At 37.4% G+C, this 27,437-nt stretch overlaps 1 protein-coding gene across 1 annotated transcript; it reads left to right on the top strand.

Moving 5' to 3' along the window:
- Nucleotides 1-24,606, top strand: LOC132435743 (desmocollin-1-like). Its single transcript, XM_060027773.1, is given in 13 exon segments — nucleotides 1-727; nucleotides 3,717-3,801; nucleotides 5,343-5,545; nucleotides 11,252-11,396; nucleotides 12,777-12,937; nucleotides 14,249-14,468; nucleotides 14,471-14,545; nucleotides 15,196-15,333; nucleotides 16,783-16,865; nucleotides 18,777-18,876; nucleotides 20,506-20,627; nucleotides 21,343-21,597; nucleotides 22,695-24,606. Coding segments are annotated over 13 exon segments (1,848 nt in total). The 5' UTR covers nucleotides 1-664; the 3' UTR covers nucleotides 22,893-24,606.
- Nucleotides 24,607-27,437: the final 2,831 nt, after the last annotated feature.

The following is a 27,437-nucleotide window of genomic DNA, read 5'->3' as shown; positions in this document are numbered from 1 at the left end:
ACAGCGCCAGACCTCGGGCAGAACTGCAGTGCTAGGTGTGACAGACTACACCAAAATGCTTAGATGGGGAGATAACTTCTGATAGATGTGACTGCAGGCTGTGTATTCCCGATTTGCCAATGGCAGCTGAGGAGGCATCACTTCTTTGAGTGGAGTTTGTGCACACACAATCTATGTTTGTACCCAGGGCCAAGACAGGTTAACAAGGCCAAGAAGGAGGGGAGGACATGGGAGTGGGTAATAGCCAGGGAGGACTTCAGAGCATTAACATGGGGAGAGGGAGGAAGGCTGAGGATTGAGGGTGCTCCCTGTTGCTTCTGCCTATGTGTCAAGTGGCAGTAGAAATTTTGAAAGCTGTGAGGAAGAGCTAGTGGTACCCCACCCTCCCCACTTCTAGGAAAACCTCTTTCCATTCCGAGGTAATTGAATTGAAGGAGGAGGACTGACCTGAGAATAGGAGGAAAGCAATTGTTCTGGGGCTCCTCCTCCTGTCATTTTTACCACTTGCCTCCTGACTCTTCTCCAAATCAAGCTCATCCACGTCAAGGTGGCAGCAGAATATCCTGTACAAGTGCCAGCTGTCGGGAATCTGCTGAAGCCACCCTGTGCATCCCAAGCTTCCCTGGTATCCAGCCACCACCCATGACCATTGGGACTACTTCTGATGGCTGTGGCCTCCACTGCCCCAGAGAGCATATTCTCTAAGCAGCTCCTTTTCTCTTTCCTGGTGAGTAACAAGCAAAGGATTAGGGAGTTCAAGCATGTTACTGTGCGTTTCCCTCCTTTAGTCTGGGCTTGAAAGAGAGTAGAGTGGTAGTGGAAGGCAGAGAAGGCAGACTGGGAGAACAAAAACAGATCTGAGAAAAATTCAAGGAAGAGTTGAGAGACTTGTGACCTGGGATGGCAGGTGTTTGGTTTGCTCTTCAAGTTTCCACTGCCAACCTGTTAGTTTTTCAAGGGAATCCCCTGTTCAGTCTTGCTGTGGTGTTTTTCTAAGGAGTGATGGAATGAATTCACTCCTCAGCCATTTGACCCAGGAAGTTCTGAGGTTTGCTTTTGCTACTAGTAAATAAGCTGTACTTATTTAACATACTTAGTTCCACTGAGCTGCTAGAAGAGGAAAAGGATTCTGGGTGGAGAGGTGAAATATCCAGGACTTTCTTAATCTTACCCAGGAAGGGCTAAAAGAAGGGCAGAGCTCTTAGTTCAAGCAAGGTGTTTAACTTGAAAAAAAATAATAAAGAAAAATATGACAGTCTTGAAAAAATACAGAAACTTGGCTTCCACTTAGGTTTTTAATAACTTTGTAACTGTGTACTTCATTCCCTGGTATTAAGAATGAAAACATTGGGACTTCCCTGGTGGTGCAGTGGTTAAGAATCCGCCTGCCAATGCAGGGGACATGGGTTCAAGCCCTGGTCCAGGATGATCCCACGTGCTGCGGAGCAACCAAGCCCGTGCACCACAACTACTGAGCCTGTGCTCTAGAGCCCACAAGCCACAACTACTGAAGCCTGTGTGCCTAGAGCCTGTGGTCTGCAACGAGAGAAACCACCACAATGAGAAGCCTGCACACCGCAACAAAGAGTAGCCCCCGCTAGCCACAACTAGAGAAAGCCCACGTGCAGCGACGAAGATCCAATGCAGCCAAAAATAAATAAATTTATAATAAAAACAAGTAATCATTATTTTTTAAAAAAGGAATAAAAATATTATAAGTCAAGAAATAAGACTCAATTTTTATTTTCTTTTTTTTTTCTTTTTTTTTGCGGTACGCGGGCCTCTCACTGTTGTGGCCTCTCCCATTGCGGAGCACAGGCTCACTGGCCATGGCTCACGGGCCTAGCTGCTCCACGGCATATGGGATCTTCCTGGACCAGGGCACGAACCTGTGTCCCCTGCATTGGCAGGCAGACTCTCAACCACTGCGCCACCAGGGAAGCCCAAGACTCATTTTTTAAAAAGTGGTTACTTAAAGCGGAATACAAATGTAACTTTTTAAATTCCAGTTTTTAGTATTATCTGCCTGAGTTATTGTAAAATTACAGACTGTTTAAATAGGCTGACACCATATAGCCAATAAACTTGGGTTGAGTTAGAAAAGAAATATACATCCATAATATGGCTGATTTTCTTTCCTTCTCCCAAATAGTGGGTCCCATAACTCTAGAAATATGTCCTCAGAGAAAAATTGGTAATAATATTGACCCATCTGTTCTAGCTCTATTTTTTTAATTGCATCTTAATTAGTATCTGTATTGGTCAAGACGGGTTTTTTTCTTAATCTTTTCTTTTTTTAATTTATTTATTTTATTTATTTATTTTTGGTTGCATTGGGTCTTCGTTGCTGCACGCGGGCTTTCCCTAGTTGTGGCGAGTGGGGGCTAGTCTTTGCTGCGGTGCGCGGGCTTCTCATTGCGGTGGCTTCTCTTGTTGCGGACACAGGCTCTAGGCACGTGGGCTTCAGTAGTTGTGGCACGCGGGCTCAGTAGTTGTGGCTCTCGGATTCTAGAGCACAGGCTCAGTAGTTGTGGCACACAAGCTTAGTTGCTCCGCGGCATGTGGGATCTTCCTGGACCAGAGCTCGAACCCGTGTCCCCTGCATTGGCAGGCGTATTCTTAACTACTGCGCCACCAAGGAAGCCCTGTCCTAGCTCTGTTTTATATTTAAATAATAACGAAACTGTCATTTGGAAAAACAGTAGAACAAGCAAATAAACAGAAAATGCCAAGAAAAATAAGTAAAATAGGTTTTGAACTTACATTCACTTTTAAACTGATAGCTTTTCTCGTATTTTTCAGATAGTCTCTGTCTTCTTTCCTTGAGTTAGGTATATAGCTTTTTAAAGCAATATTTGTGTCTTGAATTTAATTAAAAATCTTTACCCTGGGGCTTCCCTGGTGGCACAGTGGTTGAGAGTCCGCCTGCCGATGCATGGGACACGGGTTCGTGCCCCGGTCCGGGAAGATCCCGCATACCACGGAGCGGCTGGGCCCGTGAGCCATGGCCGCTGAGCCTGCGCGTCTGGAGCCTGTGCTCCGCAGCGGGAGAGGTCACAACAGTGAGAGGCCAGCGTACAGCAAAAAAAAAAAAAAAAAAAAAAATCTTTACCCTGTTGAAGTCTACTCTCTAAATTTTGAAATGTATTTCTTTTTAGACTAGTTTTGTGAATGATATCATTTAGACTTTGAAGTTTATGCAAAGACAGTCTAAGGAGTAATTTGAGATCAGCGAATATTTATGGATGTTGGTCTTCAGGCGGTTAAAAATATCCTCGAATATTTTCTCGATTTAACTACAGGTCAAATTGCTTGGGGCTGTGAAAATGATGATTTGTGTACAAATATGTGATTATTGTATTCCAGAGTTAAGTACTTTCTTCATGCTAAGAAATCAGAATGACATTTACAAATGGTCTTAGAGATGATAAACATTATATAGAGTCAATGGTTTGTAACACATTTTCTTGAAAGGATGCAATAGAATTCTGGTTCTAAGAACTCTATTCATTTTAATTTTTTCATTGATACTAAATGACTGTTGTGTCCCTAAAGCCACTTCCTTTGCTGTTTCCTTTTAAAATGAATACAAAAAATATTGAGGGATTGGAAGATTAATTTGTTTCTGAATTGACAATACTTTTATCAATAAGACAAAACTGTAATGCAAAAGTTTGTGATCAAATGTAATTCCTGATTTTTTTCCTTCTTTTGAGGTTTTAATATTATTTTGCAGTGCCTGTCAGACTATTTCTCTTCAAGTTCCTTCTCATCTTCAGGCTGAAGCACTTGTAGGCAAAGGTGAGAAACCATGTTACGAATTTCGTAGTTTTAACTACTACATTTAGCTTCCAGCTGCTCTTGTAAAGTTTGGGATAAAAGCCATATGGTAGCTACTTGCATTAAAATTCGACATGAAATGAAAGATAAACTACTTGTTTTTTGGTAGTGGTTAGAAACAAAGTACCAAGTTAGCTGTACACTTTTCTTGCCAGAAAAATTAGCAAGCATCAGAGGACTAAATTATCTTAGTTTAGTACAAACAAAGAGAGGCACCAAAACCAGAAACATGTTTTAGTTTCCTATGACTGATCTGCTTCCAACATTCTTTAATTGATTACATATAAAACAGATGCGTCAAAATTGAAATGTCCCAAAATAAAATTTATGCTTGAGTTTGATTACAATGACCAAGTAACCATCAAGAATTTATGTGATCTATTTCATAGAATAGCTTCAGAAAGTCAAATAAAAATTTAAGTAGTCTTACTATCACAGCCATACCTGAGGCATGGGTTGGTTGTTCTGAGTCCAGGGGTAACATTCCTTTCATCAGTGTTTTTCATTAGCCTTAAGTTTACATCAAGAAAAACACACCTTGTATACAGAAGTGGTATACTTCTATATACTTTGCCCAGTGCTTTGAGGTTTTGAATTAATCCCTTATATCTTTTTTCTTTTTTTTTTTTTAATTATTATTTTTGGCTGTGTTGGGTCTTCGTTTCTGTGTGAGGGCTTTCTCCAGTTGTGGCGAGCGGGGGGCCACTCTTCATCGTGGTGTGCGGGCCTCTCACTGTCGCGGCCTCTCGTTGCGGAGCACAGGCTCCAGACGCGCAGGCTCAGTAGTTGTGGCTCACGGGCCCAGTTGACATGTGGGCATGTCAACTGGGCATGTGGGATCCTCCCAGACCAGGGCTCGAACCTGTGTCCCCTGCATTGGCAGACAGACTCTCAACCACTGTGCCACCAGGGAAGCCCCTCCTTGTATCTTTTAAAAGCACTTAAATGGTACACAGTCTATACTCTAAAGACACATAGTAAATATGGTAAATATATTAAATATGAATCAGTAAAGGAAATATTTTGATACAACCACTAAGCATTACTAAGCTTGGGGTTTATTAAGCCTCCAAAAGGTTTTATGGAATTAGTACTTGCAGTATTACTGAGAAATATTACTTAAGTATAGACCAATTTTCTTATTTTTTGCGAGATAGTTTTAACTATCACAGATTATCGCAAACAAGTTCAAAATCTGACATCATACAGTTTACTACACATAATAGAAAACAACACATTTGTACATATACACGAGTTAAAGTGGAAACAATAAATCCAGTGACATTAAAAATATTTAAATGATGAAAGCAGTGGAAACGGTGACTCCATCAGTTTAATTACTTAATCTTTATGGCCTCTAAGTTTTAGAATAGTAATTATTCCACACATTCCAAGCGTAACCTCCCCCTTTTTGCTTCTCATGCACTAACTGGAGGTTGTCATTCCTGTAAAACTTGTTCTATTCAAGTTTTACAAATTACAGTGACATTTCTTCCCTGCAGTGAATCTGAAGGAGCGTCTCCGGTCGGCGAGCCTAATTCAGTCAAGTGGTCCTGACTTCAGCATTCTAGAAGACGGCTCCACTTACACAGCACATAACCTCATTTTGTCTTCTGAAAAGAAGAGTTTTTCCATTTTGCTTTCAGACACTCAGAGACAGGAACAGAAGGAGATAGAAATTGTACTGGAAGCAGGAGGAAGGAAGGTATATTAGGCAAGACTTAAACACAATAATCTGCTCACAAGAGCCCTTCATCTCATCTGTTTCCTTCTGTGCTAAAATTACTGCTCTTGAATGCTCACTTGTTTGTCTATTCCACCTATAATTAACATACATAAAGACTAGACGGTTTTAAGGAATAATAGGGCTATTTACAACTGGTGTAAAAATGAGCAACGCAGTAGCCAGGGAGCAAAGTCAGAATATCAGATGTTTTCAGGTGTGGCAATAAGAGGGACCTACCTGCAGAACAAGGCAAAGTGGCTCAGTGAAGATTGATTCTGGCTGGAGATGTGGTGCTCCACCCTGTGTGGCTTTCTCCCAAGTAACTATGGATTTGAGTCTCTCTTTAAAGAGGGGATGAGACCATCTACAGTTTATTCCCATCTTAATAGAACATTCTATGAGGTCCCTCTCTTCAGAGAATGCAGTAGGGCCAGTCCACCGGATTGGTTTGAATGTCCTGACTCTAAGCTCGTCTTCTTGCAGTGAGTGGTGGTAACCAGAGAGTGGGAAGGGAGAAAGTTGCTGGAATTCACATAAATCTCACTTTAAGCAAACTCTGCACAATGAATCTGGTCTTATGAGATGATTTATTAATAAGGGATTCGATTTATAAGAGAGTTTCCCAGCTAAATTTGTTTTGATTACAAGAAGTCTTCATCAAATTTAGAATATGCTTACATATTACATGTACTTTACATTTGTTATACATTTAGAATAAGGCTTACAAAATATTATTTTATGTCCAAATTGTAAAGAGTCTCCATATCACATAAAATAAAATATGCTGGAACACACGCTGACCTGTGTGTCTTTTTTTTTTTTTTTTTTTTTTTTGTGGTACGCGGGCCTCTCGCTGTTGTCGCTGTTGCGGCCTCTCCCGTTGCGGAGCACAGGCTCCGGACGCGCAGGCTCAGCGGTCATGGCTCACGGGCCCAGCCGCTCCGCGGCATGTGGGATCTTCCGGGACCGGGGCACGAACCCGTGTCCCCTGCATTGGCAGGCGGACTCTCAACCACTGCGCCACCAGGGAAGCCCGCCTGTGGGTCTTTATATAGGTATACAAGTGCTTTGCACAGTAGCTAGTATTTTAACAAATTTTCATCATCCCACTTCTAGTGGAATAAAATCAATTCTTTAATATTTGTAAGTGGATTTTCTCTTTTTAGGCGGGTCAATATTTCTCAAGATAGCATCTTTCACCAAAACCCTATAAAGTTCTGGTTGGTTAAGTGACAAGTGATTAAATCAGGAAATAGGTGAAACTGGTTCTTACTCCGTGTGTGTGTGTGTGTGTGTGTGTGTGTGTGTGTGTCTTATTGATAAAAAACAGAACTTATGAAAAACAGAAATTGTTTGGGCATTATCCATGATATTGTTATATACAATCGTTACTTATTTTCTTCACGTTACTATGTATGTGAAAATCATAGTATCTAGAATGATAAGCAATGCTATATTTCTTCACTTTAAACATTTTGACCTTTTTATCAAAAAGCCAAATAAATAATTGATAAATATGTATATTTACCTACACGCACATGTAAATATATAAGTTTTCTGCTGCTTTTATAGCTTCTTCATAGGAAGAAAAGCTCTAACACTAGCAGTCATTCTTGTGGAGAAAGAAAGCTGCCTGCTCTGTTCGTTGTGATGTACACTTCATTTCTTATTCTGCTGATAACATACTGTTTATGGATTTTTGAGGTCTTTAGCTGCTTCTCACTGGTCAATCTGCTGTCTCTTTTGGCTTCTTATTAAGATCATTGCAAGAGGGAAGGGAAAGAGAATAGTTTATAATTTAAATAAGCTACTGGGAATTCCCTGGCGGTCCAGGGGTTAGGACACTGCACTTTCGCTGCTGAGGGGATATATATGGTCAGGAAACTAAGATCCCAAGAGCCATACGGTGTGGCCTAAAATAAAATAAAATAAAACAAAATTAAAAAGTTACTTCACAATTTTTTGACGTCTTTTAAAGGACAAAGGAATAAAATAGTTTGGAATTTTTGCTCAAAGTTGGCCTTTTGAGTAATTTTCCTTCAGAATTACTTGTGTTTCTCTAGTTTCCATTAACATGCTTAAGATTGAATTGACATTAAGAAACACCAACTGCAAATCAACAAAATTCATAAAGTATAACAACCAGATGTAAACATGGTGCAAGTTGTAAAATCTCTTGAGACAATGTGGAATAGAAGCCTTCTCTGTCAACGTAGAGGTTAAAATCAAAATAGTATGTCTTTGCTTTTCTATCAGATCAGTTTCATTTACTGTTTTTTACTGGAAAGCTTATTTCTCTGGAAATTAGTGGATCTTCAGTATCTGCCACTTCTGCTTTTAGTCTTGGACAAGTCACAACTTCAAGAATCTGTTTTCTTTGTGTTATGGGCTGCGAATTGTTGTCTTATCTACCTCAGAGCTGTTGTGATCATTAAATGCCATAATGCTGGCAAAATCACCATATAAACAGTAAAGCTCCCTAAAAATATTCCAATGGCAGAGATCAAATAATGCACATATTCCAGAATTTTGTCCTCAAGCCTGGGGCTTTTGATGGGATTTTCCAATTCTTTGCTTTTATCTAACCTATTTGAATGTTAAGTGTTAATAAATTATTGTTGTTTGAAATAATTAGATTTCCTTGATTATTGGGAACAGGGTCTAATTCAATACATATCATTACTGTGCTCCCATTTGCTCTATTGCCTCATGTTGTATTGTTTAATTTTGGCAGGTAAAGATTTTTCTGGATGAGTCACACCATTATTGCAGTTGAAGGAATTTGTTTTAAACCATTCAATGCGTCTAATCTTTTAGGGATTTATATAAGGCCCTTTTGCAAGTTTTTTAAAGAAGAGTTGTATAAGAAGTGAATTTTCTTCAATAATTCCAAGTTATTTTATGAAAGAAAGCAGCTGCAAACACTCTTCCTCTTTGAATTTTGAGGAGAGTCTGTACCTTTTATAAGTTTATAGGGAAAAATCAGCTCAATCTGATCCCTTCTTACCTATCCAGCCAGAGCCTTACTATCTTGTAACATATGATTTCTTTTTCAGACACACAAGTCTATCCATTGTCTTTAAATTCATGTTGCTAGTTACATTCTGTACACACTCAGCTTTGGTGTCACTGCTCTCTCCCTTCCTCTGCCCAGTCTACACTCAATAACCCTCTCTACAAGGGTAAATTCAAGCCCCAACTTCTGTTGACAACTGTTTACACATTCCCAAAGATGAGAGCAATTACAGAGATAAAGGCAAATTATAGGGCAAAAGGGCTAAAAGAGATGAGGTTCTTCAAGCTACAGAAGAATTCAAGGGGGAAATATCACAATAGTAGACACAAGAAATTTAAATAATACTCTTCTAACTTAGCTAAAAATATGACTAATTCTACTAAAGTACAGTATTCTATTTATAGGTATTGTAACAATGTTTAAATATATTATCATTGCTTTTCATATAGAATAATGGGAACTAGACTGCAAAATCATTAGTTGTACTGAGCTTTCTGAAACTGCTGCTTTAGTGACTAATTATGAAAATATTTATAATTAGTTCCTTTATCATATGAATATTACTGGATTCTCCTAGGGATCCAGGCTGTGGTTTAAAGTTCGGCTGCATTTCTAGTTTAAATCATCTTTACAATAATTATTTGAATTTTTATTTATTTTGGAGATGCTCAGCACATTAATAGTAAAAAATCAAACTAGTACCTGAAATAGTACCAGAAACAAAATCACTACATCTGAAAATCAGTGGAATGTGGAATAATGATATTTATTTGTAGTTGAGCATCAGGACCTATTTTAAACTACAAGTGATTATACAGCAAGAAGTAGATGATCATTTCCATTGAAGAGAAAAACTAGCAAAAATTTGTGTAAATTACAGCAGGATGGACTTAGGTTAGATAGGGAGATGTTTTAATACCAACGTGATGAAGTAGAAGAATTCATTACAAGTGGTCCCATAGAATGTTTACAACAGTTTTTACAGAGGGCAAACTTAAGGGGTGGTTTATTTTCCTAAGGAAAAAAAGATGGATGGAATTGAATGCAACAAGCTATTTATTGGTGAATTACCCAATGTAAGGCACTGTGTTAGGTGCTTCAGTCACACAAATATCCGAAGTCTCAGGTTTCACCCCTGAGGACAATTGGAAACTAATAGGGACATAAAACAATTACATAGTTTTCTCTAGCCAAAACTCTCAAAATGACAGCAGTTAAAGGAAGAAAAAATTACATCAAATATGAGGGGAGAGGGAGAGATTGATAGGAAGGCTGAATAGTGTGGTGGTAGTGGTGATGGTGGTGGTGGTGAAGTGGTGACAATACACTCCTGTATCCCTGAGTGCAGAATTTATTAAGATACAGGGATCAGACTGACAGAAATCAAAGTATAAGTTTATTACTGAAAAAGCCCAGCTGGAGGTTGTTTGGGGAAAAGTGAAAAAGGGAACAGAGAGAACATGAATGGTTATTTCAAAACCTTCTGTCCTAGAGATTGGAGTGGAAATTTCTTCCCCTCCAGCTTAGCATGTGAAGATGAAATGTTTCCTTTCCACACAACAGTGAGGATTTTGTGTTACTCTGGTAGATGATAGGAAGATCACTGAAAAGTCTAATTAGCTAATATCATGATTAAAATTGTGCTTTGTGGAAATGAATCTGACTCCTGAGGGCTACATAGTTTGGAGAAGGTCAGTTAGGACAACTGTAGGAAAGTTGGTAGGACACGTGTGTAGGATACAATAGGAAAGTTGATAGGATACATTTGGAGTCACATGAGGATAATGGCATTGAGAATAGAAAAGAGAAGTGAATGACAGAGACACAGAAATGCTGTAATCTCTAGAACCTGGCAACTGACTAATATAAGGCTAAAGAGGGGGAGGAATTAGATACCTGAGACTTTAATCCTGGTTCATTTTAGAAAATGGTTAAGGTAGGGAAATCAGGAAGGCTAGTTGTGGTGAAGAACTGAGTTAATACAGACTTCACTTTGGGCAGGTTTAGTTGTTCCTGTCAGTGAAGAAAATCTGTTTAACTCAACCATTTACCAGAAAACTTCAGAAATATTTTATGGTATTTAAAGAAAAAGGGCATTAAATCCTCACATTTGGGACCAAGATATATCATTTTGAGATAGAGTTTGGAATATATATATATATATATATATATATATATATGATTTTATTAGCATTTTTACTACACAAGAAATACATGTTACTGATAGAAAAATGAGAAAATACAGGTAGAGAAAAGAACACAATCGAGTCACCCAGAAATAGTTGATATTTATATGTGTATATAAATCTAAAAATAACTAGAATCATATTTTGTATAAACTTTAGAAAAAAATACTTGTTATTAGCATGACTAGGGGAAGTCTACATGCATTCTAACAAGCAGAACTGCATGCAGTTAATTCAGGGAACAGAGTAGCCTCCTTCAGCTGGAGTGCATGGTACTTGGTGAGAGAATAATGAGAAAGGATTGAAGCCATAGGGCAGGCATAGTCTGTGCTGCTGTGTTGTCTCTCTGTTGCATAAGTTCTTAGTTACATAGGCCTTTGCCAATGATTTTTTTAAATATTACATATTTCCCCAACCGCTAGGTTTAATTTTGTGCCTAATTGTTATTCAAGAATTAGCTGAGGGTGTTTGTCTACCTTTCAGATCTACGCCTATGCAACTACTGTGGACGGTTATGCACCTGAGTACACACTCCCCTTACTATTCAAAGTTGAAGATGATAACGATAATGCCTCATATTTTGAAGACAAAGTGACTGTCTTTAGTGTGCCTGAGAATTGCCAAACCGGTAAGTTCACATCTTAGGAAAAACATGAGAATTTTACTTCAGTTGAATTCTTCATTAATGTTTTAGGCACAGTTACGCAAAACATTTTTAAATGCTTGACTTTCATGGATATTCTACATAAAACTTTGTAGCCTTATAAGATCATAGGCTCTTCAAAGGCAAACCTTTTTGTGCTCATTTTCTAGGCACATGTAGAAAGCAGCTAACTGATACACAAAGTTACTAGCTTTGTTAGATTAATCCACAATGACAGACAAAGGCTGTTTATATTTTCTATTTTGATCATGTACATATGTGTCCCAGATGTATTTATAAAGCAATAGAGCATCTGAATCTTTATAAAGTCGCAATACATTTTCAAGGACCCAGAAATAGATTATGGTATGGAAATGCTGATCTGGCTTATAACAACGTATGCATTTCTTTTTTTTTTTTTTTTTTTGCGGTACGCGGGCCTCTTACTGCTGTGGCCTCTCCCGCTGCGGAGCACAGGCTCCGGACGTGCAGGCTCAGCGGCCATGGCTCACGGGCCCAGCCACTCCGCGTCATGTAGGATCTTCCTGGACCAGGGCACGAACCCGCGTCCCCTGCATCAGCAGGCGGACTCTCAACCACTGCACCACGAGGGGAGCCCTGCATTTCTTTACTTAGCTTATTTCCCAAACAAATTGAAAAAATTTTAAACTGGTTTGATGCTCTCACCAGCCAAGATTGTGGCCTCATCAAACCAAAGGGCATAGCAAGTCTAGTTCATTCTCAAAAATCATAAGATATGTTCTTAGTTTCTATGTGCATATTTAATATTATTTTGTGTGCATATTTAATATTATTTTCCCACAGTAAATGGTTTGCTAAAGTAATATTGCCAATAATCTGATTTCTGAGCCATAAAGCTTGTCCAAATGATATTCAGACCGTTGCATAATGTTTGTCTTATATGTATTAACAATTCAGCACATTTATTAAAATATAAAAGCATAAAACCTTTGTTATATGCAAAACTGTGCTTTTCCTTTAACACTATCAAGTGGGGTATTAAAGAAACAAGATATACAGAGAAGGTCCCATCAAAAAATGGCCCATGAACTGGATTGAGAGGAAGAATTTGAGAACCTCTGTTACCATCGGTGGGGTGGATGTTCTCACATATGCAGAACACAAATTATGTTATTCACAGTAGCCACCTAACTGAAGTTTCCAGGTTAGGGGAACTTGGAGTTGTGGGAGAGCATTTAGATACTTCTCCACTTATCTGTAAAATCAGTCAACTTGTGGGTTTTTTGGGAGAATATGCCACAGCAATGCCTTGATTTTATTTTTGTTTGTAATTCAATTATATCGCTATTTTAAGTTGTTGACAGTATTGGATTTATTTAACAGGAACTTCAGTGGGAAAAGTGACTGCCATAGACCTCGATGAACCTGATACTCTACATACTTGTCTGAAATATAAAATCTTACAGCAAATTCCAGACAATTCAAAGCATTTCTCCGTACATCCAGACATCATCACCACAACTACATGTTTACTAGATAGAGAAGTAATGAATTGCTTAATTAATTTCTCAGTCACTAAACTATGTGTAAACTGATCATGAACTCCCAAAGAAATTAGAGTACGTATTTTCTTAGAAGTGATATGCATAAATTTTGCGTTCCTTATAAAATTTTTAGAAACTGTCCCTTAATTATAATATTGCTTATTTTTCCTTTCTCTTTTTAAATTTCTTTTAAAAATATTTTTGGACTTTTTTCTAGATTTCTTTCTTTCTTTTTTTGTTATTTTGATAGATTTTAGTCTCTAGTCATTTATTGTTTTGGGATTCTTTCTAGTTACTCAGTTCATGAACTAACAAATCCGTATATAATACACTTTGAAAAGGTGCTGCTAGATAATATGATTATATCTTTTGACTCAGATACTCAGAGTAACTGCTCCATTATAGCCAAATCTCATGTCCTAGTAGTCTTATCACCGAACCAAGCTCAGGCCCGCTCGCCCGCTGGCAGTAAAGCCAATCTACTGACACCAGGTTGTAGTGAAGGAAAGTACAGCTTTATTGAAAAGGTGCCAATACAAGGAGAACAGGTGGCTTGTGCTCAAAACCTCCAAACTCCCCTAAGGATTTTAGCAAACCATTTGTAAAGGCAAGGTGAGGGAGGGGCATCCCAGAGTATGTGATCAGCTCCTGCACAATTCTCTGATTGGTTGATGGTGAGGTAACAGGGTGGTGTCATAGGGGTTAACATTATCAGTCCTTAGGCCTGTGGGCTATGAGCTCATGGTCATCAAGTAGTTAACATCTTCCATTTGGTGGGGGCTTTTCACATCTTTAAAACAACTCAGGAAGTGTGCATCAGGTACTATTATCTAGGTACTACAGAAAGGAGCTAAAGCAGAGTATATGGGGGAGAAGTCTGCCCTGGGAAGGCCCCATAGGGTCCTGCTTGGTTACAGTCTATCTAATTATTTTATATACTTAGCTTAGAGGGACTTTTGCTAATTTAGTTATCACTGTTATCGCATTTGATAATAATAAAATAAAGAGAAATAGTCCATTTGAATTTATTTAAACACTTATTCTGTATTTCTATTAGTATTTAAACTTGTAATAAAAAAAAAAAATGAAAGCAGGACCTTTCCAAAGGAAAGTGAGAAGAAAAATTTGTTGAATCTTAAAAATCAACAATTTTGCATTTGATAGTGTTTGTCACTATAGGAAGCTAATTATTCGTCGTTAATACATTAGCAACAACTTTTGGTAACATTTAATACATAAAAATGATTTTCCTTTTCGTGCTAAAACTTGGAATCATAGTTATGTCTTCTATATATATGTATATATATATAGAGAGAGACTCATTTTGGTATGTTTATCGAACAGTCATTGAACTATGAAGTACATCGCCAAATGGTTTTGCAAATTGGTGTACTTAACGAAGCACAATTCCCTAAAGCAGCAAACTCACAAACTCCTACTATGTGCATTACAACTGTCACTCTTAAAGTTAAAGACCATGATGAGGGCCCCGAATGCCAACCACCAGTAAAAGTTAATAAGAGTAAAGATGGCCTCCCGTGGGCACAACACTCCTTGGATACGAAGCAGTGGATCCGGACAGCAGCACTGCTGAGGGCTTAAGGTAATGTATTTTCAAAATTTCCTTCTTTTTAATTGTGATGATAATTGATTTCAAATTTGGGAACATTCTATGTATTATTAGGATGACAGATTTTGAGATTATGTCCACTCTTTGGTTTGAGCATTTACATTTGATTTCTAAAAACTATGTATAAGAAGGCAAGCCATAAAAAGAAATGAAATTGAGCTATTTGTAATGAGGTGGATAGACCTAGAGTCTGTCATACAGAATGAAGTAAGTCAGAAAGAGAAAGACAAATACCGTATGCTAACACATATATATGGAATTTAAGAAAAATGTCATGAAGAACCTAGGGGTAAGACAGGAATAAAGACACAGACCTACTAGAGAATGGACTTGAGGATACGGGGAGGGGAAGGGTGAGCTGTGACAAAGCGAGAGAGAGGCATGGACATATATACACTACCAAACGTAAGGTAGATAGCTAGTGGGAAGCAGCCGCATAGCACAGGGATATCAGCTCGATGCTTTGTGACCGCCTGGAGAGGTGGGATAGGGAGGGTGGGAGGGAGGAAGATGCAAGAGGGAAGAGATATGGGAACATACGTATATGTATAACTGATTCACTTTGTTATAAAGCAGAAACTAACACACCATTGTAAAGCAATTATACCCCAATAAAGATGTAAAAAAGAAAAAAACAGAGATGAAGATAACTGGTTTGAAATTAATGAATACACTGGTGACTTGAAAACTGTAAAAGTTCTAGATAGAAAATCAACATTTGTAAAAGACAACCAATACAATGTTTCCGTGATTGCAATGGATGCAGGTGAGTGCAATTTTCTAGAAATAAAATATAAATATAGGACATATTTTAGGAAATCTTGGGGCTAAATTTAAATTTGTTTGTTTCCAGATCAAAATTTAATGCAAAAAATGTTTGCATTATGATTGATTAATTGCTTGGAAAACACCCAGTTTAGGTCCCAGTGCATCACTAATGCAAAACTAGGAGGTGGTGAATGGGCCAAGTCCCAGTTTCGAGGTCCATATTATTTGACTTCTTCCATGGACATAGTGGCATCATCAAGGATCCCTATTTTTCTCAGGAGTACGGATTTAGATTATTCTGATTTGAACTTGCTGGAGGGATTCAGCCCACCTTCAACAGTTGGATTCAGATAGATTTGTTCTGAGTCTCTCTTACTGGGGAATAAAACATTTATCCTATTTCCTAAATAAATGGTCAAACAATGATTTTTAACGTCTTTTGCTGAGGTTTGCAATCATTCTCCAAGATTAATTCTAGAACCTGTTTTGTGAAGAAATGTCCTTCAAATGTCCTAATGTAGAGATCTCAAAACTCTTTTGAATATATCCTCCAAGCAGTAAATCATTTTTGAATATGAACCTTTGCAGTGTAAGCCCTGTCAGTTGGCTTCTCTTTTTGTAATGCAAGTGCCTGACTTAAGCTTTGATTGATATCTCAAATAAACACATTGCTAACCACAGAACTAGATCAAGAGCCAGGCTGACCCCTACCCCATCTCCCCAGGCTCCTTTGTTTTAGAGATCTTGGTTGATTTCAGTAACTCACCATTTGGGCTGCTGGTTTTATCTCTCCCTGTGCTTTAAATTCCTGCTCTTGTGTTTTAAATTAAGAGTGAGCCTGTGAAACACAAGGCCCCAGCCTCCACCTCAATAAAAGAAGAATCCCAGGTGTCACTCCCTTGCCCCACCCCCTCCATTCCCCACAAATTTACAATTGCTCTGTGGCCCCAAGTGTGCCATGTAATTTCCGGGACTTGTAAGTAATAAACTTTTTTTTTTTTCAATGTTTCCTGATCATTATTACTTAGGGCATCTTGCAATCATAAGAGGAACCATAAGGGCCAGTTCAGCCACAACCTTGGTTATTGATAGGCTGAGACCAGTCCATAACCACTCCCATATATTTACTAGTGTGTTTATTTATATACATATACTACTATGCTAATGTATATATCATAAAAATAGATATTAAAAGAAGATGATAAAAAATATAAATAGAAGTTACAATATGGCGTTCCACCACACCAATTACACACTCACTCATTTGGGGTAAATTTCCATTGATGATAAAGGTGAATGAACTTGGGCTTTTATGACAGAGCCTATGTTTTTGACTATCTGCTTAATCCAAGGTGGTTTCCATTATTTTTATGGTTAGCATATTTTTATACACTAGATGTTCAAAACAAACAAGTTGGAACGGCAATGTTGTGGTCTTTTTCTATAGAATCACTGAATTTCTTTAGAAGGAATGGGCGAGTGTATGAACAAACACATATCAAATCTCACGGAAATAAACAAAAGTTGAAAGTAAGTCATGAAATGTTTCATGTTTATTCATTTTGCCCCTTGATATTTTGATAATAAGATAAAGACAGATGTTTTCTCATATATTATACCCATACTTTTTTCTATAGCTTTACACTAAAAGTCACATCTATGAAAAAAATAGATTCTCTGATGAGAGACAAAGGTTAAGCTAATGAAGATACTGCTGCTTATGATTTATAGAGGAAGGGCAAGCCAGTTCATCTACATGTGTCCCATTCAGGTTTTTTCCTTACTTCCTCTCTCAGCCTTGGTCTATTCCTGTTACCCTGGGATGGAAATGGTCTGTTGCACATCATAATTAGTGAGATGACCACGCAGTTTGAAAGAACTATGCCCGTAAGCCAAAAATTTTTAGGTTTCAAAACCTGAAAGAAAACCTCAATTTGAATATTATTACTTAATCATGTGCATATGATCTTCCTTTCCTCTTGATAACTCTCACACAATCTTTTAATGTAATTCTTTCAGTATAAGTAGGAAAAAAAATCTACTAAAGAAAGGGGGAAACATTAACTGAGAAATATAGTTAACATTGCCACTCCTTTATAATCCTGGTGATTTGCTGCTTCTGTATAAGCAAAAGTGAAATCTGAATGGTTCAGGAACACAATTATGATGTCAAACAAGGATTTATATTTACTCACTTATTCCACAAATGTTGATTGTCTTTTAAGTTCCAAGTACTAGGCCATGAAAATTAGGATTCATAAGACAAGGTCAAATTTTCACACAATATCAGTTGAGGGATTATTATGTTCTCATAACAGATTCCCTGGTATGAAAATTTTCCCCATCAAAGAATGTATGCATATCATGAGAAGTGGAAATCAGTTAAAGAGTTGCCCACCCAGATTAAAGGATAAAGCGAGGAAACTTCATGGAAATGCAGAAGCTTGGTGATAGAAAATGAAGTACTTTTTGGAGAGAAGGAAAATATGGAAAACAGAGATATAAGAAATTAACTTGGTCTTTTGGTGACAAAAGAATGTCTTTAAATACAGTGATCATAGCACAAAGAAATGAAATGTCAAATCTAAACTTTGTGAGTCTATGTCCCAGGCCCATTGATAACCTGGATGTGCTCAAGAAGTAAAGATAAGGGTGCTGTAAATGTTAATGGAAGACCGTATGGTGTCATAAAGGATTTTGTTTATTTGAACTTTAATCCATTTAATATATGCTTCCAAGGGCCAAATATATAAGTAAGTACTTATATTTCCAAATGAATGTTTAGTCTTGATACTCATAAATATTTTATGATGATGATCTAGGTATTCCAGCTTTCTTAGAATCCAGTTTATTTCCTTGTATTTTTTGTGTTAATTTTTTTGTCAGTAAGGCTGGTTTCCCTGCTTTCACTCTAGAAAGCACCGTTTTATACACCTTCCACCTAGAATTAGACTGCCCCTCCTGTTTGAAATTCAGGTCCCTTTGCTTCTTCAAATGAATGGCAGTGACATCTTCTGTGGTAGCTCTCACTAGTCTTTGTTCAGTTTTCACGCAGGCGTTCTCTAGTTGGCAGTGAGTGGGAGCTACTCTTTGCTGTGGTGCACGAGCTTCTCATCGCGGTGACTTCTTTTGTTGCGGAGCACGGGCTTTAGGTGTGCGGGCTTCAGTAGTTGCGGCATGCAGGCTCAGTACTTGTGGCGCACGGGCTTAGCTGCTCTGCCGCATATGGGATCCTCCCAGACCAGGGCTCGAATCCATGTCCCCTGCACTGGCAGGCGGACTCTTAACCACTGCACCACCAGGGAAGTCCCTGTTCAGTTCTTCTATGAACACCTTTTATGCCCTCCTTCCCTGGGAATAATATCGTAATTATCACAGGTGATGTGTCTTCTCTATAAAAGGGTGCTCTCATTGTTTCTCGTGTACATTCTTTTCCTCTAGCTAGACTCTAAACTCATTTTCATACAAGGACCCTTATCATTGCTAAATATCTTTTCTACCAAGCATCTGGCCGAGATCTTGGCATGTTTGCTTCATGTACGTACTGATATTTGTCATTCCTCTGTTGTTTGAGAGCCCTGTGAATCTCCAGGTCCAGGTTGTGAATTTCACTACCAAGAGCTTTGCAAGTTCAGGTGCATAACAGGCACCTGGAACAATTAGTTTTCACGTATTATAGAAACTTGAGTTCAAAAGTTTACAAATGCTTTGTTATATTCGGCTGTAAGAAGAATTTTCTTAAAATAAATATTTCAGGGTTGTCATGTGGAAGAGGTAAACATTTTGTGTATAGTCCAAAATAACCCATGAAAAAATTGGAAATGATTAGGAGGTGTATTATGGCTTGATAAGAAAGAACCTGAAAACTTTCTAGTGGTTAATTAAAGAGTTCTGTACATGGAGTGGGCTGATTCATAACAGTGAACTTCCAGTTCCTGGAAACTTAAATAATGGGGAACTCTGGCATTTCAGAGTCCCTATTGCTGACAAGTAAGTTTAGATTTTAGTTAACCCAAGATGTACTTTCTAGCTCCAAGATTATGACATTCCTTACTCAACTATACTTGGTATTTGCTTATGTGCTTAATTTAAAATAAGGTTTAGAAGTAGACAAACATACACACTCAATTACCTTTTCACAATCTTCAACTATTATCAGTAACTACTTATATCAGTAACAACTATTATCAGTAACTACTTAGTCTCTCAACCAGTCACTTTCATGTAGTGAATGCACAAAAAGAGTTAGTGAAAAGAGTAGCTTCAAAATTTACTTAGATGTTTATGCTCAACGTTATTAATGTATATTAATGAAGTGATTTAGCATACATCTTAATAAGGCTCCAACGTGGGGGAAATGGTCATATGGTGAGCCACTGAGGAAAAGGATGCAAAGAATGCTAAGATTTTGCATTCTGCAAACTGGTTTTTGGAGATGCAAAAGTGATGGAAATCATTACCCAGGCTTCTCCCCTTCCTTCCTCCTTCCCTCTCTTCCTCTCTCTCTTCTTTCCTGTGTTTGCTCCTTTTCCCTTCCTTCCCCCCTTCTTTCTATTTTTAACAATCTATTTGACTACATACAGCCTATTTGCATTTACAAACTTTTCCCATAGTCTTTACTTTGTCTGTGTTCATTGATTTGTGTTTCAGGTTAAACTGGATATTCCTCTTAGCACTTGATGTACACTTTCAAAGCCAGACACTGATTTTACATAATTGCCTTTCCTGTTTGATTTATGACTAATGTTCTTTGTTTTGTGATTCTAAGATCTTTGAGTTGTTCTGTGTGGATTTTAAATACAAATAATACTAGCTTAAATTCCAATCAAATGAAGTTACTATTTCAGTGTGAGGAAATAAGGAAAGCATTTAATTCTGAACCTGGGAAGAGAGCTATTAATAAACTATGTTCACTTCATCTTTCTTCCTTTTTATTGATTTGTATCTTATTTAGCCTAATAACATAACCTCACTAAGACAGAGCTGGTCTGTATGCTAATACATTTGTTAATATTCTGTTTAAAATTTTATGACCCAAAGAGATCTCAATTTAGGAACAGATTTTTAAAAGTTCTCTGAAGAAACTTTAAAATAAATCAAATGATTCAAATGATTTAATATATACTAGCATGAAAAAATGCTATTTTACTTATATATTTTTATTTTTTAGGTATTTTGTTTACATATATCTGTGTTACTGCTAAGAGTACAGTAAAGAAATGTTTTCCAGAAGATGTAGCCAAGCAAAACTTAATTGTATCAAATACTGAAGCACCCGGAGAAGAAGTGATGGTAAATCAGATTTCACTTTGGTTTGTATGGTGGTTCAATGACAACAGTCGATTATTATGTAAAATAGTAATAATAATAACAGCTAATGCTTACTGAGCACTTATTATGCCAAGCAGAACTCCAAGTGCCCTGCATGTATTAATTCACTTAAACTTCATAATTCTATTGTATTAGTTTCCTAGGGCTGCAATAACAAAGTACCGCAAACTGAGTAACTTAAACAATTGAAACTTATTGTCTCAGTTCTGAAGGATAGAAATTAAGAGATCAAGGTATCACAGAACCATCTCCCTCTGAAGGTGCTAGGATTCTGTTCCAGTCCTCTCTCCTAGCTTCTGATAGTTCCGTGGCTTGTGACAGCATAAATCAAGTCTTCATATGGCATTCTGTATGTGTGTGTGTCTGTGTCCAACTTTTCCCTTTTGGATTAGGGACCCACCTTAATTGAGTATGACCTTATCTTAATTTAACTAGTTACATCTATAACGACCCTATCTTCAAATAAGACCACATTCTAGGCACTGAGGGTTAGGACTTCAACATATGTGTTGGGGGGAAGGGATACAATTTAACCTATAACACCTATGATATGGGTACTATTATTATCCTGATTTCATGCATGGGGAACAGAGAGGCACAGCAGGTAAGTGATTTGCCCATGGTGGGAAATAAATGAAAGAAAATTGTTAGTTTCAATTTGATTTATTCATTTTAGGAAGCAAATATTAGACTCCCCACACAGAAATCCAACATCTGTGACACAAGAATGTCTGTTAGCACACTTGGTGGCCAGGGAGTCAAAACACATCAAAGTTTTGAGGTGGTCAAAGGCTGCTACACTCTGGACCCCATCAAAGGAGGCAGACATCAGACCTTGAAATCTGTCAAGGGTGTAGGACAAGGAGTGACGAACACCAGCAGATACACATACGACGAATGACACAGCTTCACCCAACCTCGGCTTGGCGAAGTAAGTGCCAGTGTCTTCAAGTTCATATTACATGAAAGTAAACACTACTTATAAATCAGGATTTCCCCAAAGGTTTCCTCCTCATACATCTGGAGCTCATTACCTTTTCATGTTGAATTATCATAGAGATAGGTGGATGATAGGTCCAAACCCAAAGAGAAAAACGATCTTGTAAAGTTCAATTTTTAAAATAAGGTTTACAAAACTTGATCTAGAAGTGGCATATGTAGGCATTTTATACTTTAGGACGTGTAAAAAGACTGATAGCTTCCTCCCTAAAAGTTGCCAGGAAAATCACCTAGAGTGAAATATTTGTTATGGAGTACTGTGCAGATCACAAATTATAAATATTTTTAGTATGTTGAATCCTCCATGTGGTTATGAAATCCTATCGCCATCAACCAGATAGATTGTTAAGCTTTTATGAGGGGTTTTAGCTCCTTGTTTTATGCTCAGATCAATCAACATAGACTAATATTAGCCAGTTAATGTATTATATTATTATAGATATATAATAGTGTATAAACATAAGAATCATAGCTTATTTTGGTTTCCCCCAAATATGTGAAAAAGTTGCAGAGATACATTTCACTTATACAATCTCATGTTTAAATGGGAAATTGTAAACTAGTTGTGTGATGTATGTGGAGCTTTTGTTTTCGTCAATGTCTTCAGTAGGAGCATTTATATATTTGCTATGTTTTAATAATGAATATAATACAGACCAATCATGTGCTTTCTTTTTTTTTTTTTTTTGGCGGTACGCGGGCCTCTCACTGTTGTGGCCTCTCCCGTTGCGGAGCATAGGCTCCGGACGTGCAGGCTCAGCGGCCATGGCTCACGGGCCCAGCCGCTCCACGGCATGTGGGATCTTCCCGGACCGGGGCACGAACCCGTGTCCCCTGCATCGGCAGGCGGACTCTCAACCACTGCACCACCAGGGAAGCCCCCACGTGCATTTTTTATATGTAGGAATCCATTAGAGGACACACTCTGATTAAAAATTAAACAGTAAAAGGTAAATCAAAGACATTATTTTTATGCTAATATGTTTAGGTGTTTTTTTAAAAATAATAAAATGTGCTTTTTCAAAACAGAAGGTGTATCTGTGAGGAAAAGACAAGGAGCATAAACATTCTGAAGACTACGTTCACTCCTATAACTATGAAGGAAAAGAGTCTGTGGCTGGCTCCGTTGGCTGCTACAGGGATCCGCAGGAAGAAGAGGGGTTTGAGTTTCTAGATCATCTGGAACCCAAATTTAGGACCCTAGCAAAGACACGTGTAAAGAAATAAGTGTGCCTTTTAATAGAGTAACATCTACGATGCATATGTAGGAGTTTATTGAATGTAAAATGACAGCAGCATCTGCTAAACTGTTTGTTTATTGGAGGTAAACTTCCAGTCATATAGATAAGGATACTATAAATACGAAGCTTCCTCTAATTCTCCTTGTCTGAGATAACTTCCATGTTCTCCAGAAATAAATGTTTCATTTGTTAATTTCCATTTATATGCATTTACATATTGCCCTTTCTAGGACTGTACTATGTGCTGTCTTGCACCTTCTATTTGAAAACTTATGTTACTTGGTATGCTCTGGAAGAGTATATGGGGAGCTAGTGAAAAGTACATTTTTATTTTAGATGAAAATTAAATATTTTCTTCACCGTCTTGGGGACAATTATGCTTTTAGAAGTATTGTCTTTGGTGCAAGAGAATTGCTTCCTCTATCTGCATGGCTCTGTGCTGAAGGATTTTTTAAACATTCTTTGATACAATCTCCAACTGGTGAATAAGGCTCATCTCCCACTATATTTTTCACCCTCCGGAGGTGCTCCCAGCTCGATCCTGAGATCTCTGTCCATGTGGATGCATCATCAGGTTCCTACAGGTTCTAGAATTGTTGGAAAGACATGGACCAGAACAAGCTCACAGCAATTTGAGCCTCTGAGATTTTTTTTGAAGGATCACGTGAGAGGATTTCCATTAAAGAATTGCAGCCTTGATGCCCGTGGGTTGATTGAAACCCATAAATGTGTTTTGTTTGCCCACCATGATGCATTATTACTTTTTAAAAATATAAATACCTTGGCAAGGACATGCTCTCTCTAGTGTGACACGCGCCCACCATCTTCAAGCATTTGGGGAACTAGCCCAGCAGGAATTAGGCTTACAATCCTGATACACAGTGCTTAGCCCTTTGAGTATGCTAAAGATTGAATGACTATCCTACCCGGAGCTTAATATTCAGGTTGCGTTGGTAATCACTTTCAGAAAATGTTAAATCAGAAAAAGTGTCTGGCATATATATGTTAAAAAATTGAAATCTATTAATGCAATTCTTACCAAACATTTTTTGAATGGTGGTGGATTAAAAAAATGAGAACATGAGTTAATAAACTATTTTGAATATATAACATTTTAATAGGACATTATATTTTATTAATTTAGAAAGAAACCATATGTTTAAATAATATTTTAATAGTGTTTTGTGCCAAACTCTATAGATTTATAAACATTAACTGTATATATCACAAGGATATTTCTCGTTCAGACAAAAATAATTTTTTTAATCTATTAGCTAGTTAACCTTTGAAACAAATGAGTATCTGATTTTCTTAAATTTTGTGATTAGTCTCCTTACTGTTAGTCACAGTTTCTAAGTAAAGGGGTTTCTTGATATGAAGTTGGATATTAGAGCAGAAAAGAAAAGTTTTAATAAGTAAGATTATATTTTAAAAGGTGTCCATTTTTATAGCCATTGTCAGTAAAATAATTTTGGAGAGTAATGCAATTTCTGGATATCTGTTATTTGATGTACATGTTACTCTGACAATGATACCAGTTTTGAAATTTTAAAATATAATATTAAAATTTTGGAAATATATAATAATAACGTGTTAAGTTATATTCTTGAATGTAGATGCAGTATGTTTGCTAAGCAATTAAAACTCACTAGTCAAACATTAACTGACATGTTTGTTTATGTCTTCATATTTCTTAAATTTAAGAATGAAAGAGAAAATTTGTATCTGAACATAAAATACAATTAAAGGTCAAAGGCTGATTTCTCAATCGGCAAGAGAAGACACTCTAAAACTATAATCAAAATTATTAGAAGGGCTTCCCTGGTGGCGCAGTGGTTGAGAGTCTGCCTGCCGATGCAGGGTACACGGGTTCGTGTCCCGGTCTGGGAGGATCCCACATCCCGCGGAGCGACTGGACCCGTGAGCCATGGCCGCTGAGCCTGCGCGTCCGGAGCCTGTGCTCCGCAGCGGGAGAGGCCACAGCAGTGGGAGGCCCGCGTACCGCAAAAAAAAAAAATTATTAGAAAGTGTAGGAAATGAATTTGTATTAAGCAGTTTCGACTATTTTAAAATTTTTTCAAAATATCGTTAAAATTTATCTCACAGAGGAACTATGATGCCTTTGGGTTTATTTAGGAAATTCAAAGTCATTCTTTATTTACACTCAAAATTAAATGTTAATTGTATGATTGATGAAATTTATGAAACTCTGCTGAACTGTTTACAAATTTAGTTTGTTAATAGAACATTGTATTTGATGGATTATTTCATGTAAGTTAATTGTCTGTTAATTAATTGTCAGTAAGTTAATCATTCTGAATTGTTTTCAAGAATTAAATCTATAGCTAGGGAAAATGTACAGTTAAACTTTCCTATCTTGATCAAGATCTCAAACTATTTCATGTGAAAAAATTCCATGGAAACACCAAGACAGATGAAAATTGATATAATTGTTATAAATGAGCTTTGTTAAATACTTCCTTAACTTTGCTGAGCTTTTAATTCCTCCTAGGTTTATTAAAAATATTTTGTAAAATTTTTTTCTTTTTTCTTTTTGCGTTACGCGGGCCTCTCACTGTTGTGGCCTCTCCCGTTGCAGAGCACAGGCTCCGGACACGCAGGCTCAGCAGCCATGACTCACGGGCCTAGCCTAGCTGCTCCGCGGCATGTGGGATCTTCCTGGACCGGGGCACGAACCCGTGTCCCCTGCATCGGCAGGCAGACTCTCAACCACTGCGCCACCAGGAAAGCCCTATTTTGTAAAATTTGATATCTATGCATATGTTTACTCGTAGAAAATGGAATATGCTATGTTATTTGGAAAATGTTCACAATAGATGTTCTAGAGTTGAGGATTTTTATTATCATAGAGGAAAAGCTAACTCCATTTTGGTGTGTGTTAGTTATAAAAGTCCTGTACTAGTTGAAAATCCTCAATTAGATTAGGGCAATGAAACAAATTATGTATATTGCTACATGTTTCTGGTTTCTTTTATCTGCTTTTCTAATAAATGTGAAGGAACATTGCATTTGAGCAGAAACTGACTTTGTCTTTCTACATAATTAGGTTAAAGAAAAGAGTACTACATATAGCAGGAGAAAGCACTACTAAGAATGGATAAAACAACTACACGCCAATAAAAATTAAAAAAAAAAAAAAGAATGGGTAGATCGTTGTATACTTTGTAGGGCCCAGTAAATTTAAGCGAGCATAGTTTTAAAAAACTCTTTGAAAGGATAGTGTTGCATAAAAAATAAAAACCACACTTGATCTCAAATCCTTGCCACTACCAATAAAATAATAACCACTTTCAAATATATAGATAGAATAATTGTGTAAGAAATGTTATGTGCAAAGTATATTTATTATACGCATTTCATGTGGATAGATCAAATTATTTTAAAATCTTTACTTAAAGTTTTTTGATTGATAGGAATAAAATGTCCTTTATAAAATCAATCTACGGAGTTAGACGTTGTTTATTTACTAACTTTAGAGAAAAAAACAATTAAAAATAAGTGTGACCTTCCTCCATATTTGGTCTGAGATACATAAGATTTCAAATTTTTAAAAATTTAGTTGTCAGAGTGCAACAATGAATACCTGTAATTGTGGAGTGTTTTTATTTGTCCATGTTTAGGGACCATTAAATGCTATAACATGGAATTATTCTTAAAAGGAAATTTCAAGGCTTCCTTTGAGATACCTGAATTTTTACCTAGAATTCATACCAAAAATTCACATAGAATTATTTTCTGCCACGTATAGTTCAAGAAAAACTAAAAGGAACCCTCTAATCCAAAGTGGAAATGAAAGAATTTTCTTATTTTGACTTTGTCTCTCTTAAAATATGTAGAAAGCTTAGGAATTAAGAGTGGATGACATTTATATGGTTCATTTACATAAAATTTAAAATCCAACTTCACAAAGACCTTTCGTCCATAGTAGGCGTTCTGTAAGAGAGCTAGGTTACTATTCTACATCCACCATATTTCTCACCTCTTTGAGATCCATAATGAAATTCTAAATCAGTGGTTCTTGAAGTGTGATTCCTGGACCAGAAGCATCAGCATCACCTGGGAATGTGCCAGAAAGGCTAATTCTTGGGTCTTTTCTCAGACCCACTGAATAAAAAACTCTGTGGGGGAGGCCTTGCAGGTGTTCCCAGTGTACAAGTTCACCTCTGTACTAGGTCTTTGCTACTCAGTGCTGTTCATAACACCTGACAGCAGGTGAAGAAAGTGGATTCAGGCCCCACCCCAGACCCAGTGAATCAGAATCTGCACTTCAACAAGCTGTCCCAGGAGATCCCTTTGTATGTGAAATTTGACAAGCACTGTATAGATGATCCCTTGGTTAGAACCTGCAAAAACTAATAGATGAACAACACAATTAGCCAATTAGAGTGAGTACACTGGTAGTCTCAGGCAGCAGGTCTACGGCTGCCAAATGGTAAGGAAATTTGTCCCGGCTCACCTGGTGACCCCAATTCAAGGCCACATCTCTTCTGTCCACCCACACAGCAGAATC

Source organism: Delphinus delphis, chromosome 13 (genome assembly GCF_949987515.2).
Source record: "Delphinus delphis chromosome 13, mDelDel1.2, whole genome shotgun sequence".
Lineage (NCBI taxonomy): Eukaryota > Metazoa > Chordata > Mammalia > Artiodactyla > Delphinidae > Delphinus > Delphinus delphis.
The sequence above is the reverse complement of the archived record's forward strand: the minus strand, read 5'-3'. Positions and strand labels throughout refer to the sequence as shown.